The sequence below is a fragment of the Elephantulus edwardii genome, unplaced genomic scaffold (genome assembly GCF_000299155.1).
Source record: "Elephantulus edwardii isolate Elephantulus edwardi_28Jun2011 unplaced genomic scaffold, EleEdw1.0 scaffold00033, whole genome shotgun sequence".
NCBI classification, from domain to species: Eukaryota; Metazoa; Chordata; class Mammalia; order Macroscelidea; family Macroscelididae; genus Elephantulus; species Elephantulus edwardii.
Genome location: NW_006399783.1, coordinates 20,294,322 through 20,310,869, shown reverse-complemented (window position 1 = coordinate 20,310,869; position 16,548 = coordinate 20,294,322). Strand labels below are relative to the sequence as shown.

The 16,548-nt window shown below is 53.8% G+C and overlaps 1 protein-coding gene across 1 annotated transcript; it reads right to left on the bottom strand.

The window, feature by feature from the left end:
• Window positions 1–5,258: 5,258 nt before the first annotated feature.
• FGFR4 (fibroblast growth factor receptor 4) lies at window positions 5,259–12,803 on the bottom strand. The gene is made up of 17 exons (XM_006884388.1): window positions 12,663–12,803; window positions 11,818–12,081; window positions 11,654–11,731; window positions 11,377–11,543; window positions 10,766–10,889; window positions 10,056–10,246; window positions 9,780–9,918; window positions 9,251–9,444; window positions 9,008–9,153; window positions 8,786–8,907; window positions 7,537–7,647; window positions 6,916–7,106; window positions 6,430–6,552; window positions 6,234–6,304; window positions 5,868–6,005; window positions 5,532–5,637; window positions 5,259–5,405 (listed from the first exon to the last, which is right to left on the bottom strand). The coding sequence occupies exons 1-17, from the start codon at window positions 12,793–12,795 to the stop codon at window positions 5,259–5,261; spliced, it is 2,445 nt and encodes an 814-aa protein (XP_006884450.1). The 5' UTR covers window positions 12,796–12,803.
• Between the last annotated feature and the right edge of the window lie 3,745 nt (window positions 12,804–16,548).

Sequence of the window (16,548 nt, the reverse complement as noted above, 5' to 3'; positions counted from 1 at the left end):
ATACATTTTCAATCTATATGAGGAACAGATCATCTGAGATGCTGGACTTTATGAGGAGGAATGTGGCATCAGGATTGGTGGAAGAGTCATCAACAACCTGTGTTATGCAGATGACACAACCCTGCTTGCTGAAACTGAGGAGGACCTGAAGCGCTTGCTGTAGAAGGTCAAGGACTGCATTCTTCGATATGGATTAAAGCTCAACATCAAGAAAACAAAGATTCTCACCACTGGGCCAACTGGTAACACCATGATAGATGAAGAAAAGATTCGGATTGTTAACAATTTTAGCTTGCTTGGTTCCACAATTGATACTCCTTGCACCAGTTGTCAGGAAATCAAAAGACGAGTTGCATAAGAAAAATCTACTATTAGGGACCTCTCAAGAGCTACTGCATATAGGATCACCATGAGTCGCAGTCAACTGGACTACACATAACAACAAGATGTGTGAAAATCTCTGGTGGCTTAGTGGTAAGGAGTTGCACTGCCAATGCAAATAATGGTGGTTCGAATATACCAGCCACTCCACTAGAAAAGATGGGCGGTCTCCTCCCATCCAATTTATAGCCACTGAAAACCCCCTGGAAGGCCACACGATAGCATACATTAAAAAAGAATAGTTTAAAAGCGATATATTATAAGGTATTATGATTATCATAAGAGTCCAGAATGAAGGTTCCATAGTGGAGTGTAACTGGGGCAGGGGGATTGTATACCAGTGAAGGAATTTTACTTTTCAAAGAGAAGAGTGAACTGGGGGGGAGGGGGTGGGAGAAAAGTGCAACAATGAATGAATGGAAATCCAAAATGTCTGTAAATGTTCATTAAAATTAATAGTAATAAAAAGACTTCTGGGTGGTCTAGCCTGTAAGCAGTTGTGCTGCTAATCGAAAGCTGGTACCTCTCTGTTGGTTCGAAATCCACCAGCCACTCTGTGGGAGAAAGATGAGCAGTCTCTTACCATGAGATTTACAGACTCTAAATAGAACTTGCTAGATGGTCAGCTATGCCTAAGAGTTTTATGTTAGGTATTTGCCTACTTGAGCTTATAGCCTATGGTAGAAGACTTTTATACCTTCCCTTCCTTAAAGTCGTGGGAGCCACGAAACTGGGGGTCAAATGTGGATAGGGGCTGAGGTAGGCCACCCTGAAGAATGAGGTTAGTGGGATCTGAAGGGTGAGCAGGGTGAGAGGTAGAAACAGCACAGGGGAGGCAGCATGGACTGAAGGCTACAGGGTGGGAGCCAAAAGGCAAGGCTTGGGCCATGTGTACTTGGGCCTCAGGAATGTCCACCTGCCCATGTGCCTGGACTTTCTGATAACTGGTGTCCCCTGCTTGTGCAAACCCAGAGCTCTTGGGGGCCTGTGTAATCACAGTAATGCCTGGACTGTGGGGTTGAGACTGACTCTGTCACTTAGCCCACAGGACTTTGGCCCAGTTACTTCCTGTGTCTGAGCCTCAGTGTCCTCATCTGGGAAATGGGAACAAGAATGCCATCCTGGAAGGCCTGTCTTGAGGAGGGAATGAGATTATAGAGTGTTGGGAGCCATTCTCTCCTAATCCAAGACAGCAGCTGTTGTTTACTGCACACTTCAAGTCACTCAACAAGACAACTTCATCATTCTCACAGGAATGGGAGTAGATGCTCAGGGAGGGGTAAATTCATACCATCACCCCTCCCCTTGAACAACTCAGCTCTCTCCTGCAGGCTCTAGGTTTACAGCCAGCAGTCTCCTGGGAAAGCCCATTTCCTAATTTTCAGTTCAGGTTGGCTGACTGCTTCCACTGCCACCCACTTGAAACATGCAGCCATCAAAGGACAGAGCTGGGCTGTGAATGACCCAGAGCTTCTCCTGTGAGCTCACAGAATCAATGTCTATGGCTAAGACACCTGCCCAAAGGGGGCAGGGCCCAGTGGCTGCCATCACCCAGGGCAGGCTGGGGGGCGGTGGGGCACACAGACCGCCTAGGGAATTAGCAGCATCTGTCTCGTTCTGACACGGGACATCAGGAATGTGGACCAGCTCCAGCGGGCGTGCGCCTGCCAGGGATGCTGGGCAGGGAGGGGGCGCAGGCTAGGGCAGCTGAGCCCTCGCAGCCTCCCGAGACCTACACATGCGGCAGCTGCTCCTGCCACTCTGAGCAACCTGGCTCTGATTTTCCATGTATGATGGGACCTCTTGGGAACCTGGGGGGCTGTCTCAGCCCTGATCCTTCTTTGAACTCTATCTTTCTGACATTGGAACCATCACACCTCTGTTTCTCCATCATTAAATGGAAGAATCATCCTCCTCTGGTAAAGCTGTGATGAGGGTGTGCTGGTGGGTGACAGGCACCACGTTGAGCTCATGGTGGGAAGGAGAATATAAATTGCGAGTTCTCATCCTTCATCCTCTTGTCAGTGGACAACTTTCCCTTCCCCAGGTGGAGAGTGAGGAATCTGCCCCTCCCTGATAATTGGCAGGGGCTAGTGGAGGACAGAAGCCATTGGACAGTGACCTTGAAGGGGAGACTCATACTGGTCTGAGGCGGCCTGGGAGTGGAGCTCACTCAGCCATGTGAGGGGTATCACGCTCGGAAAGGTGGGGCGTCAGAGAGGAAGACCGTGAACAAGATGGATTGGTACAGTGACTAACACAATCATGACAGAGACTGTGGTGGTGATTAAAGATAGGGCAGGGTTCAGATCTGTTATTCATAGGGTCGCTATGAGTTGGTCCGGCACCTAACAACACATAACAAGAGGAGATGTTGGGTTTTCTAGAGTGCAAGGGAACTTACGTCAAAAGAGATTTTTGAGAACTGCCTCTGAAGCCACTTGGGATGAAAGAGGAGGAGACCTAGGAGACCTCAGGGTGGCCAGGGGCCTGTAAACTCAGAGAGAACCAAGCTTAGTTCTTAAGAAAGCCATGATCTTAAGAAAGCCATGATCTTTTTGGTGAAGTCTTTTTGTCATGATGGAGTTACTGGAACCAGGAGTCTGAGGACCTGGAATATCTCCGTATTTCCTGTGTGAAGATATCCAGCTTGTTGCTGGAGCTGTCTATCTTTTAGAAGAAGATACTTTTATCAGTAGAGTACATTCCATTTGTGTTAAAGGATCATGATTTAGGACTGAAGCCCTGGGAAGCCTGATGAAGTAGGTCATTTCATGTGACAACAGCTCTCTGCTGCAAACCAATACACTGGTTAGTGCTGCACCCCTGAAATCTGCCATATGTGGTAAATAAAGACTGTGGAAATAAAAAAATTTTTTTAAAGCCCTGCAGCCCCACTTTTTAAATGCACAACCATCGAGCCACTTTCTCCTCAATCTGATGTCCTGGAGAAGGGGCAGGACAGGAGTCAGGCGCTGGAATGACAGAAAAACCAAAACCAAACCCCAGGTGTCAAGTTGACTTCAACCCAAGACAATCCCATGTGTCCAAGTATGTGCACTCCACAGGCTTTTCAAAGACGATGCTATTATAGGTCACCAGGACTCTCTCCCAAGGTACCACCAGGTGGATTAGAACCTTTAACCTTTCAGTTCATGGTTGAATGTGTTACTGTTTGTACCACCCAGTGATTCCTCATACCAGAGAAGAAAGTAATAATCAGAGCAATGCTGGCACTGGCCTCAGGTGCCACAGCCGGACACCAGAAGTAGCAGAACATGAACTGAGCTACGAATCCATAGCTTTTTGTACCCTGTTAGGGGATAGGGCTCCTAAAGGGGTAGGAAGAGGACACAATGACTTTCTGGGGTTGCTGGTCTGGTGCACTCTCTGAGATGGGGTGCCCTGGCAGAAGTTCAGTTTGGGAAAGATGAATAGTTTGGTCTGGAACATGGAGAGTCAGAGAGAGAAAGTGGGTTGTGATTCAGGGGAGAGGGAAGCATGGGCTTGGACTGCTGTCTTCTTCCAGTGCTGAGTCAATGACCCAGCCCTGATCCCTCTGGCTGAATGTATCTGTAGCACATGGAGGCAACCTAGGTGACCTTTAGTGTGTCCTGGTTGGACAGCCTGGCCCAGGCCCAGGGCCTACAGGGCTAGGGCAGGAGACAGTGCCATGTATTGAGTCAGGCACAGCAAATGGAGCTTCCCCACAGCCCAGCCCAGGGACCAGGGGCCAGGGAGTAGCAGCGACTGCAGGGGTGGAGCTGGAAACGGGTTCCAGGTTCAGAATCCTGGGAAACTGATCTCCCTGAGAGGGCGTCTGAGAACAGGTCCGTGACGGCCTCCCCAGTAGAGGGCCAGGCGGGCAGGGACAGCTGCAGCCCAGCCAGGCGGCTCCCAGCTGCTGCCCGGGAGACTGGCCAGAGTCAGGCGGGATGGGCACAGCCCCCACAAGCCCCTAACCTGAGTGGTGGAGCGTGGGAGCGGGCAACAGCCTCAAGGCTCAGTTTCAGGCTTTCACGCTGTGTTAACGGTCAACTTGGTTAACACTGAGCAGATGGGGGAGGGGGCTGCCAGCTCTCAGGGGACCATACAGTGCACACACATGCAAACATACGTGTGGAAGATGCAGGAGTCCTGCCCTGTGGACAGTTACACTCACACATCACATGCACAAGATGGTGCAGGTAGCACAGTCAGACAGAGGCACACACTGGCTCCTGGGCCCACCTTAGGGCAGCCGGGGGCAGATGCAGAGGCCTGAGACCCTGTCTGTGTGGCTCAGGCAGACGCAACTCACAGTTCGAGGCTCTTTCCACCATCCTCCCCCTCTCCCAGGGAAGACACTAGCACATGGAGGTCTATTTAAAAAAAAATAATTTATCAAAAGTAATTCATTTCTATCTTTCTGGCAGGTTTCCAGCCTCCTGGACAGGGTCACAGAGGCCAATGCTCCTTGCACCAGGAAGCTGGGACAAGCAGTGGAGGGGAGAGGGCAGGCTGGGGAATGGGACAGAGAGGCCCACAGCTGGAAAGGGGTAGGGAAGCAGAGATTTAAGAGTCTTACAGCCAAGCCCAGCCAAACTCCTGAGGCAGGGCCTGAGCAGAGAGCTCAGGAGGCTAAGCAGAACCCAGGCTCAATAGAAGCCCAGGCTATGACCACAACTCCAAGAGCAGGGCCTTGAGATCAGGGGCTGAAAGCTGGGCTGAGAACTCAAGACCAGTGCAGGAAGCCTCAACCAGGGTCCACAGGACTAAGGACAGACCTCCCCAAAGCAGAACGGGAGATCTGAGTCAGCACTGGGATCAAGGCCTGAAAGCCAAGGTTAAGCACCAAGTATGGTCAATCCGGGAGGCTGCAAAACCTTGTATCCACCTCATGTTTGTGCCCCAGGAAAGGGGAATGAGTTGGACCCCAGCAGTAGGGGGTCATGGCTGAAGACAGAGTCGCTGGAAGAGCAGGTGCTGCTGGCGTCCCCACCATCAGGAGAGTAGGGCCCAAAGGTCAAGCGGAGGTCAAGGTACTGATAGGGGGAAATGGCAAGAGTCAGCCCCTAATTGCTGCCTGTCCACGGGGTCAGGTCAGAAGCCCAGAGGAGAGCAGGCAAAGGGCAGCAGCTCAGAGGCCTGAGGCAGGAGGGCAGCGGTACCTCCTCAGAGACAGCCAGCAGGACCTTGTCCAGTGCTTCCACCAGCTGTTTGAAAGTGGGCCTCTGGGAGGGCGCTGCATGCCAGCACTCACGCATCATCCCGTACCTGTGAAAGGGTGAGGCGTCAGAAGCGCTGGAGTAGGGGCTTCCTGAGAGAGGATGGGGTGGTTTGGGAGGTTATTCCGTGAATGGACAGGGAAGTCAAGTCAGGAAGGAGGCCCGTGTGGGTGTGATAAATTTAGTGCCATCCTCAAAGGGTACAAAGAAGCCGACCCCTCCCCGGTCAAGGTCAGGGTGAAGGATGAGGACTGGAAAGTTAGGGCGGCAGGGCCTCACAGCTCTGGAGGGCATTGTGGGGGTCGGTCCATGCGATGCCCTTCCCGCAGCAATGAGAACAGCTCCTCCACAGGGATGCCAGGGTAGGGGGAGCCTCCGAGTGTGAAGATCTCCCACAGCAGGATCCCAAATGACCACCTGGAGGCAGGACCAGGACTCAGTTTCGCTCTTTCAGGGGCTATAGCCCTCATTGCTGGGAAAAAGGCAGGGGCTTCCTTTGGAGTCTGGGGGCACTGGGGTCCCAGGCTTGAGCAAAAGGAGCTGCTGGGCAGACTCCCTCACTCTCTCTGTGGGGTAGGACTGGGAGCCTAGAGAGACCACAGGCCTTTTGAGATCCCAGGCAGGCCTCCAGCTCCAACGACTCACACGTCACTCTGGTGAGTGTACACTCGGTCAAACAAGGCCTCTGGTGCCATCCACTTGACTGGCAGGCGACCCTAGAGGGAGAGGAGAGGACACTGGTGCTATGTCCCACATATCCCAGTGCCACTCCCCCCACACCAGCCCAGTCCTTATGCCCCTCTCCGGCCCCGCCCCCCAAGCTCTGCCCTGTCTCACTCACATTGCTGGTTTTCTTGTAATAGTCAATGTGGTGGACACCTCGGGCCAGCCCAAAGTCAGCGATCTTCATCACATTGTCCTCTGTTACCAGCACGTTACGGGCAGCCAGGTCCCGGTGGATGCACTGGGGGCAGGCGAAGAAAAGGGATTTTGGTTTTTTAAGACACAGGTCTGGAAGCCATGCACTCATCACCCCACAGTAACCCTGGGAGAGAGGGATTATCCACCCATTTTATAGATGAAGAAGTTGACATTCATCCCTCACTAGGTAATTTTAGGAATCTTCTCTTGAATCACTTCTTCCTGTGCCCTACCTATAGGTTACGGCGTGTTAGAGGAATACACAGGACATTCAGTGACAATGACTTTGAGACCAGGAGAGGAAAAGCCTTGGGTAGTGACAACAGGGAGGGCTGCATGGGGACAGATGCAGGAAGTGTGGAGTGCTGGAATTGCAGTGATCCACAGCACCACCTGCTGTCCACACCTTCCTTGACTCCAGATACTGCATGCCCCGTGCCACCTGGTAGGCGCAAGAGACAAGTGCAGGGAATGAGAGGGGCCCCTCGCTGCTCCGGGGCCCGTCAGGGCTGATGTCAGGGCCTGGGGGGCGCCGGGCCCGCAGGAACTCGCGTAGATTGCCCTTAGCAGCACACTCCACAATCACATACAGGGGCCCTGAGGAGACGGAGAAGAGCACTGAACATCCCATGGACGGCCAACAGAACAAACAGACATGTCTTGAAGAAGGTGCAGCCAGAGCGCTCCTTGGAGGCAAGGATGGCGAAGCTTAGTCTCGCATACTTTGGGCATGGTGTTAGGAGAGACTATTCCTTTGAGAAGAACATCATGCTTGGAAAGGTAGGGGGGATGATGAAGGAGAAGAAGACCCTCAACCATGCGGATTGACACAGTGACTACACAAATGTGTGCCTGATACAATGAGGATAGCACAGAATAGGACAGGGTTTAGATCTGTCATTCACAGGGGTGCTATGAGTCTTACTTGATGACACCTAACAGCAAGGAGGTGGAAGGGGAGAGGGAGTCTCCAGAGGAAACAGTTCAAGGCCTCCTGCACCCAGGCCCTAGCCTGGTCCCTGCCTACCTTCCTGGGTGCAGACTCCCAATAGGTTGATGATGTTCTTGTGTCGGCCAATGAGCTTCATAACTTCCATTTCCGAGACCAGGTCAGCCAGGTCCTTGTCAGAAGCATTGTCTGCAAGAGCAAGGGCTGTGTGAGGGCGCTGCCCTCCAACTGCAAGGGGAAGGCAGTGTGGAGTGAGAGGGGACTGGATTTCTGGCTCAGCCATCAGGAAGGTCTGGGCTGAAACCAAGTTAGGCTATGTGGCCCTGAACAAACCTCCTAACCTCTCTGATCCTCACTGCCCTCTTGTAGACATGGAATATTGGGTCTGTCTCACCGCTCAGGGAGGTGCAAAGAAGCACCAAGATGGAGGGGCTAAAAGAAGTGCTTGCCACTCAGTGAGCAGGAGCAGGAGACAGAGCGGGGGTGGGGAGGGAGATCTGAACAGGAAGGAGGCTTCCGTCTGGAGGAGCTGGCGTTAGTCCCTGAACGGGGTGAGTTCCTGGGGGTGGAAGGAGGCTGGCGCCCTGAGGTCTGTCAGACAAGGGCCTGGTGTCCATCTGGCCTGGGAATTGAGGGAGCTGCCAGCGGGGCCCATTGAGGGGAGGCAAAGAAAAAAGCTCCTCTGGCTTTTCCTGAGAGGGCTACAGACCAGGGGCTGGGCCCCCGAGGCCGAACCTGTGGCCCTGGGCCAATGACATAAACCTCGGACCTTGCAAGGCACATTTCTCAATCACTGCCTCCCAGAAAGTGCCAGGTGGCCCCAGCTGTGCAGGGAGGAGGGGGGAGCAGAGCAGCAGCAGGAGCTGGGGTCAGCGGTGAGAGGCCCCAGTGGTGGGATCTCAGGTTTGTCCTGAGGGGCAACTCAGAGCTGCTGCTTGGGGGCCTGGACAGAGTTAAGCAGAAGAGCTGTTCCAGAATGGTGGACATATGGGGACACACCTGGGAATGGTCTTAGGGAAGGAATTGTGGGGACGGACTTTGGGAGATGAAATTGAGGGCTTATGAGGCTGGAAATGTGAGGAAAAGTTTATGTAAGACCATTGTTGTGGGGGATCATCACTGCAGCAACCTGTGTGCCAGGTACTTTGTGCACACCTTGGACTGAAAGGTGGGTACTGTTACTTAGTGCATAGTACAGATGGGGAAATGGAAGCTTACAAGTGACATCTGAAGGGCAGGGGTAGAGCTGGGTTCCTGTCCATCAGGTATCACTGTGGGTACTCTGTCAGTCAACATGTCAAAGTGTCTCTCTGGCTGCCACACTCACCCTTGAGCATCTTGACAGCCACGGTGCTGGACTGGTCAGGCTGGGAGGGGTCCATACCAAAGGCCTCGGCCCGCACCACCTGCCCAAAGCACCCCTCACCCAAGGGCTTCCCGAGCACCAGCCTGGAGACAGAGAGCTGAGGATGAGGTCGGGGGCAGGCACCTCTTACCCCTGGGCCTACAGCCCGTGAAAGGTGGTCATACCCCTCTCCAATCAGTGTACCTGTCCCGGGGGAACTCCCACAGTGGGTCAAGAGGTAGGTCGAGATTCACAAGGCCAGCAAGCAAAGGGGGCCCACTGGAGGAGAGCCGGACACCCCGCACCAGGGATGAGTTGGACTTGCCCGAGGAACCAGACTCCAGAGAGAACTGTAAAGGTGGACATATGGCTCTGCTTACTGGCACGGTGATGGGGCAGGAGGGTGAGGATTATGAGGATCATGGGGGTGGGAGCCCGGGAAGGTACCTGTCGGGCTAGAGGGAAGCGGGACAGCTTCTGCACGGTGGCAGGCTGCCGGGGGTGCCGGCTGTGGAGCGCCTGCCCACGGTACAGCCCGGCCAGCAACAGGAGCACGGCCAGTGCCAGAGAGCCCGAGGCATACAGGATGATGTCTGTGTACCTGCTCTCAGATACCGCTGCAGCCCACGTGAGGTCTTCCTCTACCCTCGTGGTGGACACACAGAAAAACTGACTGGTTAGTGGTCAGACTAGTCAGCCCCAAACCCTTCAACTCAGGTCCTCACTGTGTGCAATAAACTTAGGGACACACACATAGATGCACACAGAAAACTACAGCCAAATCCACTCCCAGATACACTAGAGTGCTGCACGTGCGCAAAGGGACTGCTGCATATGGAGTTAAATGTGCTGCATCCTAAATCCAGGCTGTACTGGCTAAGGGGAGCCTCATCATCCAATAGGTCATGTCCCTCTGCCTGATACAAGGCAGGCAGAGAAGATCCTGCAGCCTCTTCTGACCCCCTCAGGTGCTCACCTGGCAGCACTGTGAGCCAGGCCGACTGGTAGGAGAGGCCAATGGAATTGCCTGCCAGGCAGGTGTATTCGCCTGCATCCTCAGCTGATACGTTCCGCAGGTATAGGACCTCCACCTCCGAACTATTGATGTCTGCTGTCTAGGGACAGGGGGCACACTCAGGGGACACAGTAGGGCCTGAAGCCACCCCCCTGTGGCTAGGGTTAGCAGAGAGCCAGGCCCACCCCAGGGCAGGGCAGAAGTAGGGTAGGATTCAGGAATTAGCAGGGGCTGGACCTTTAGGACTTGCACATAGGGGAAGCCATCAGCACCGAAGCTGCTACCGTTGATGACAATGTGCTTTAGCCACTGGATGTGAGGCTGGGCGTCACTGTACACCTTGCACAGCAGTTCCACATCGCTGCCCGCCACAGCTGTGGTGTTGGCCGGGAGTCCCGCCTGCAGGATGGGCCGGTGCGGGGACCTCTCTGGGGGCCAGGCCAGGCCGTCAAGCCTGACCAGTGGCAGCCACAGAGGCTTGCAGCCTCCAGCCTGCCCCTGGCTCAAGGGAGGGACCTTCCCAACATGCAACTCAGTCAGACCATGTCCACCTCCTGCTTAAACCATTTATGGCTCCCCAGTGACCTTGGGGTAAATGCCAGCTTCTTAGCCAAGCATTCAAATCTTTCTGGCCAGTTTCCCCACTTAAATGCCACATCCTTGGCATGCACCTCCATGCAAATGCTTTGCAGTCTTTACACCTAGGGGCCTTTACTTGTCTGCATCCTTTGCCAGATGCCTTCCTACTTTCCTGCTTCACAGATGCCTGGTCCTCTAGACCCTCACTGTCCCTGTACTTTACTCTGTCTCCCCTGGTCACTTCAAGCTGCTTTAGTCATGGAAGACTGACCACTTCGACCACCAGGCTGAGTTCTGCCTGAGGGCAGGACTGGGCCTGAGACAGGATAGGGCCTCCCACCCTTTACCTCCCCTGTCGGTCCGCTCACCCAGCACATCCAGCTGGTAGCTGTAGTGGATGCTGCCCACAGAGTTCTCCACGAGGCAGGTATACTTGCCACGGTCTGAGGGCACCACACTCTCCATCACCAGGCTCCAGTGCTGGTGGCGCAGCTGGGGGCAAGGGAAATGTACACAGAGGGCCACAGCCCAGACACCCTGGGGGCCTGGGGATGGAGATTCCTGCCCACAGGGCTTGACTCAAGTTCTAAAAGCCCTGAGTTTGTGTCTTGAGTCTTAGTTGTGCCTGTCTCAGCCATGCAACCTTGAGCTTGTTTTTCACTCTCTGAACCCCTTTCTTCACTATCATAGTGTGGCTCTGAATGATCTCATCACGAGCAGGAGAGCTGATGAAGCTGATTAGACCTATTGGTCAGTGACTATCCTCGGGAGGAATGGAATCCCTTGCCAGCAAGTGGCAGACAGAGTTGGGAATTTGAACCAGACCAACCATCCAAATCCAGACTTTGGGTTTTATCTTGGGGCCCTGCAGCTGCTTTCTTGATCAGGGAAGGAACTCAGGTTTGATTTGGAGGTACCGAGAGGACAGATGAAGGGAAGAAAATGAGGGAGCAGATGATCTTGGAACCCAGAGACTCACCCGAATGCCTCCAATGCGATGCTCCCCATGGAAGTCCTGACCATCCTTGAGCCAGCGGATAGTGGGCATTGGGTTGCCTGCAGCTGGACAGCGGAACTTGACTGTGTTCCCTGCAGGCACTGCATGCAGTTTCTTCTCCATGCGCTGGGGGTGTGTCCAGTAGGGTGCTGAGGAATGGGGAAGGGAGAGGGAGAACTTGGTGCCCAGGAATGACCACTGGTTTTCACACAAGTCTCTTCTCCAGGAGTGAGATGAGTCCTCGGAGATTCATACTGACCTTGGTGGTAAATGTACCCATTTGAGGGGCTCCTGCGTGTCTTGGTGTCCTCATCATCACTACTGGAGGTCAAGGAGTCTGTGTCACAGATAGAGGGAGAATGAGGTTTGGGAGGAGCAGCTTTCTCCCTAGGCAGCCCTTAGACCCCTGCTAGACCTTCTTACCAGCCACAACCAAGGTGAGATTGTGCAGGACAAGCATGGAGCCTCGCGCCAGGCAAAGGTAGTGGCCAGCATCCTCAGGCAGGAAGCTGGCAATCTCCAAGTGGCCCCTTAATCCCCGTACCCGGCCCACAGCTGCAAGGCGGCTGCCCTCCTTGTACCAGTGGACACCACGCTCAGCCCGTCCACAGCAGAGCCGCACACGCTGTCCCAGGGCCATGGTCAACTCTTGCTCCTGCTGGTCTGGGCTGGGGGTCAGGCAGGGCTCTGTGGGCCGAGGGCAGAGGTCAGTGAGTCCTGCAGGCCCATAGGGCCAGCCCCTGACACACAGAGAACATGCTATGCATATAGGGCACAAGCACCTGTGTCACATGCTGGACACGCTGCTTCTTCTTGGCACATACACATGCTGCCTTGGTCATGTCACACACAGATTTCACGTCCATACATGCTGGACATGCTGCTGCCCAAAACACATCCGTGGCACATGCTATAGGTGCCACACACAGGGCACATCACACTTACACTGCACACACAGCACATGCTTCTTTGCTACGCACCTGGTGCACAGCACACACACACTTTTACACACGCACACGTGTACACACAGCCAAGGGGCTCACCACCAGCTCTGTAGCCCCGCTCAGGGCCCTCTGCCCCATAAGGCCCTCTTCTCTTGCAGACACAGAGATAGGTGGATGCTTGCTGGGAGCCAGACACTGAGTCTCAATGGCTGTGCCTGCCCTGCCATCCCCCACCCCAGGGCCTGAGCCTCGCTCATCCAGTAATTCTTTTCTGGTGCCCACTCTTCCCACTCCTGCCATGTTCTACTGCCTTAGGGATCATACCTAGCTCTATTTCCTCAGAGGTCTCAAGAGACAAGGCTGGGACCCTTGGCACCCCCAGCAGGACCCCCAATAGGACCAACAGCAGCCACATCTCCTTCCTGCTGGACACTTGGACCCAGGCTGGGCGTCCCATCGACTGTCTTCCTGAAATAGGGAGGGAGAACAGCTCCTGGAACACATCCACCTGTGCTGGGCCTAGACCCCAACACTGCAGATAAGGAAACAGAGACAGGAAATGGTCAGCTGACTTGTCCAGGTCCCCAGTCAGGCCTCAACACCAGGACAGAGAATGAAACCAGTTCTGCTGCCAGAACCCAATGTCTCCCCACATCAGGTTGTGGGGGTGGTGGGGCTGGGCTTCCTGCTCTCCATGGGTCCTGCTGGGACCCTGGCACAAGTTCACAGAAAGAATGATTTTGTGATTCTTTGCTTGGGAGGAAGTAGAGAATGGAGATACTAACTTTCATAGCACATAATTTACTTTCTGCTGAATAAATAAATTTATTGCTGAAGGGGCGAAAAAAGCAATCTGAAATATAATACAAAGCCAAACTTCAACATTTGGAAAGTGTCTGATCTGACCTCCACTTCTGGGAGCATTGCTGACATTTCTGTGACCAGATTTGGATGCCTCCAGTGGCAGGGCACCAATAAGACAGTTCATTCCTTACTAAGGATCAAATTGTTCCTATTCTGAACCAGTGTCGCATCCCAGGGAGACTCCAGATCCCTGCCCTCCTCACACAACTCCATCTGAGCCCATACATGATTTTATAAAGAATATTGACTCTAGGCCAGGTTCAAATCCTACCTCTTAGGAACCTGTAAGTCCCTGTCCCTTTCTGGACCACTTTCCTCACAGAAATGCTTTGGGAAGAAAGGCGGCAATGCACATAGGAGCTGGAACTCAGAATGTTGCAATGATGTCTCCCTACTTTCCTCCAGTCCAGAGAGGTAGCTGTCACCCTCACCTGCCTTCAACCATTCACTGTTTCTAGCACAGTTGGTAAAGACCTGATGTAAATACCCTCCCCATCCAGGTTAGCCACCAAAGATGCCTTTGCCCCCCAAAAGGAACATGTAGAACTGAGGAAGGGGATTAGTGTGGCCAATGCTAGTCCCTTAAACACAGTGGCGATGGCCTGAGTTTGGGGAACAGCCAGAGGTACTGGTACCTCTGGGTCTACTTTGCCCAGAAAGTTCACCACATTTTCTCCTAGTCTATTCCATCTATTCCACTTTCTCTTCTCTGATGCTGGCCAGTACATGGTTGTCTCTTGCTTGGTCCCTTGCAACACCTCTCTGAGCTTTTTAGTTTTCTAAGATGAGTTAAAAAAAAAGTCCAACTTTGTTATGTCAATCTCCAACTCATGAACCTTTAATGGCTACCTGCATCAGTCAAGATCAGGCCCACACTGTTCTTCCAGCATCCTTGGTCTCCCTCCTGGCCCAGGCTCTTTTTTCCTGGTCTCCCATGTTGGCGCTTGAGGTACCTTTTCCTTTCCCCACCTGACTCAGCAGCCACTGCCTCTACACCCCACCCCTCAGGTTCAGGGGAGTTTCCTCCATCACAGGCAAAAACACTTCATTCCGCTCTGCACAGAGTGAAGCTCCCTTGAAGCCAAAGTTAAGGCTAAGAGTGGAATGAAGAAGCCTGAGGATTTTTCTTCTCACGCTCACGCTACCCCAACCTCAGAGCTCCGAGTAGGGGACTTTTGCAGCCCATGACTGCACCATTTCAGACCAGAGGGAATAGGTGGCACAGGAGGCTCCAAATCTTCGGTTTTCCCTGCACAAGTGACAGGTTTCCCTATCCTCCTTATCTCTGCGCGCAGGCAGCCCTCCAGGGCCACGTTGGGGGAAGGGGTGGGTCGGTCGATTCCGCGGGAGAGTGGCGGAGATGGCCGGCCCGCCCCCGCCCCGGTGGGCAATGAGTAACCAGCTCCACGGCCAGGGTGCTCTTTAGATGGAGCGGGACAAAAGGCCCTGTGTGCGCTGCGGGTTACTGATTTACTGCCCCATCCAACCCCCCCCACCCCCCACCCCAACCCCGCCGAACCCAGGTCGGCGGTGCTGCGGGAGGGCTGCCGCCGCCGCTCGCCCCCTGGCGGCTGGGAGAGCAACCTGGACGCGCACAGGGTTCACCTCGAACCTCCGGGGTCCCGCGGCCAGCAGGGTCTCCGCTCACCTGACGTCTCCGCAGTTCAGTGTCTGGCTCCGGCCAGCCGGACTGTACGCCCGGCACAGTCCGCACTCGGGCCGGGCGCTCCACTAACCGGGGCTGGACAGCCAGGAATGCGCCCTGCGCGGCGCTCGGCCGCCAGCTCCAGGCCCCGCCCCGGCCCCGCCCCAGCGCGCTACCCCACCTGCGCCGGCTCGACCCTGACAGCCGGGGGCCGCACGTCGGGACTGTGGCCGCGGCCGGACAGTGCGTGACCAGGTGGCCCGCCCACCGGGCCCCGCCCCCGAGCTCGACGGCCAGGAAGCTGCCTACAGTGTCAGCCCAACCCTGGTTCCTGCCGCACGTCCCCTCTGACTCCACCTCTTTCGCGCCACCCGAGCCCCTGGCCGTCCACTACCCCACTACCCCTGGCTTCATTCTCAGGAGAGGAAACTCCACAGTCTGCTTTCCATTCTTCCTGTTCCTCGCTCTTTTGTGCAGCGGGTAGGAGACTCCATCTAGTCTCTCCAATTCATTCTCTCAGTGGCTTTCAGATGTTTAAACTCCAACACTGAGTATCATCAACCAACTCCTTAAACACTTCCAGTTACTCTAAAGATTTTTGGCCTGACCCAGTTCCCGCTTCTCCTCACTCTTTTGTAATATGAGGCCTTCATTCACTTGGTCCATGTTCTCAATCTACCCTTGGATTTTTGCAAGGGCAGTTCCCTCTTTCAACAATACTTTCTCCTCTTGGTTAATTCCATCTCATTCTTAGGTCTTGGCTCAGACCACTTCCCAGGACTTGCTAGTTTGCCCCTAATACTTTCTCTTGTGACTGTGGAAAAGGAGAGCAGAGTGTAGTGTTGGGCATGTGGCCTCAAGTCTCAGTACCACATGGGACACTTGACCTTTGTGTATCTTCATTATGGTTAAGAAGTGGGTGCAAAGAGCATACATGTCAGTATGTGTCAGCCTCTGGAACGTTGTGGGGGTACAGAGCATTCAGAGCACTTACTGTATAGCATTAGCTGTGATTTTCAGTCTATCATCACTACATTTGTAACTAAACAGTTGTGTAAATTGGTGAGTAATTTGAAGCTCCTGAAAGGCAAGAACTGTGCCTGCAGACTTTACTATTTAATCTCAAGTGCCTGGCAGCATATACTAAGCACCCTCACGTAGTAGGTACCTTCAGTTTCACCGTAAGCGTCCCTCCTCCATCCCAATAGCTCTGTCTTCAGCTGACTCAGGTCCAGCCTCACCTTTCTCTCCTGGGGAGCTAGACAGTGGCCAAACGAGGAGACTGGCTGACCGCTGACTTTCACTCACTCACCCAACCACCTGAAACTCCTTCAGAAGATAGCCTTTTGCTGAGCCTGAAGTGCTCCTCCTAGTTACCCTATTGCTCGGTTTGTGGAAGCCCTCTCCTTCCAGAGGCAGCCTCTTTCCTCATTATTTTGCAGAAGAGTCTCTTTCCACTTTTCCTCTCAATAGAATTGTAGTTTTACCTTCCCATGATGAAAATGCCAGTTAAAGGCCAGAGTGCATTTTCTCCTTCTCAAACAAAAGATTGGTGTCCTCCCAAAGAGAAATGCAAACCAAACTTGCTGTCTTTGGGTGGATTTCAACTTCTAATTATCCTGCATGGAAACTCTGGTGGCCTAATGGTAAGAAGTTGCTGTCAATCCAACGCACGGTCAGGAAGTTCAAATCTTCCAGCTT

Excerpts from the sequence above, each read along its gene's own strand:
- FGFR4 (XM_006884388.1), bottom strand. The coding sequence starts at position 12,795 with ATGGGACGCCCAGCCTGGGTCCAAGTGTCCAGCAGGAAGGAGATGTGG. Across the intron at positions 10,890-11,376 it reads ATCGCATTGGAGGCATTCGG|CTGCGCCACCAGCACTGGAG; the intron begins GTGAGTCTCTGG and ends CCTTGCCCCCAG. Across the intron at positions 7,107-7,536 it reads GGGAGTCTGCACCCAGGAAG|GGCCCCTGTATGTGATTGTG; the intron begins GTAGGCAGGGAC and ends CCGTCTCCTCAG.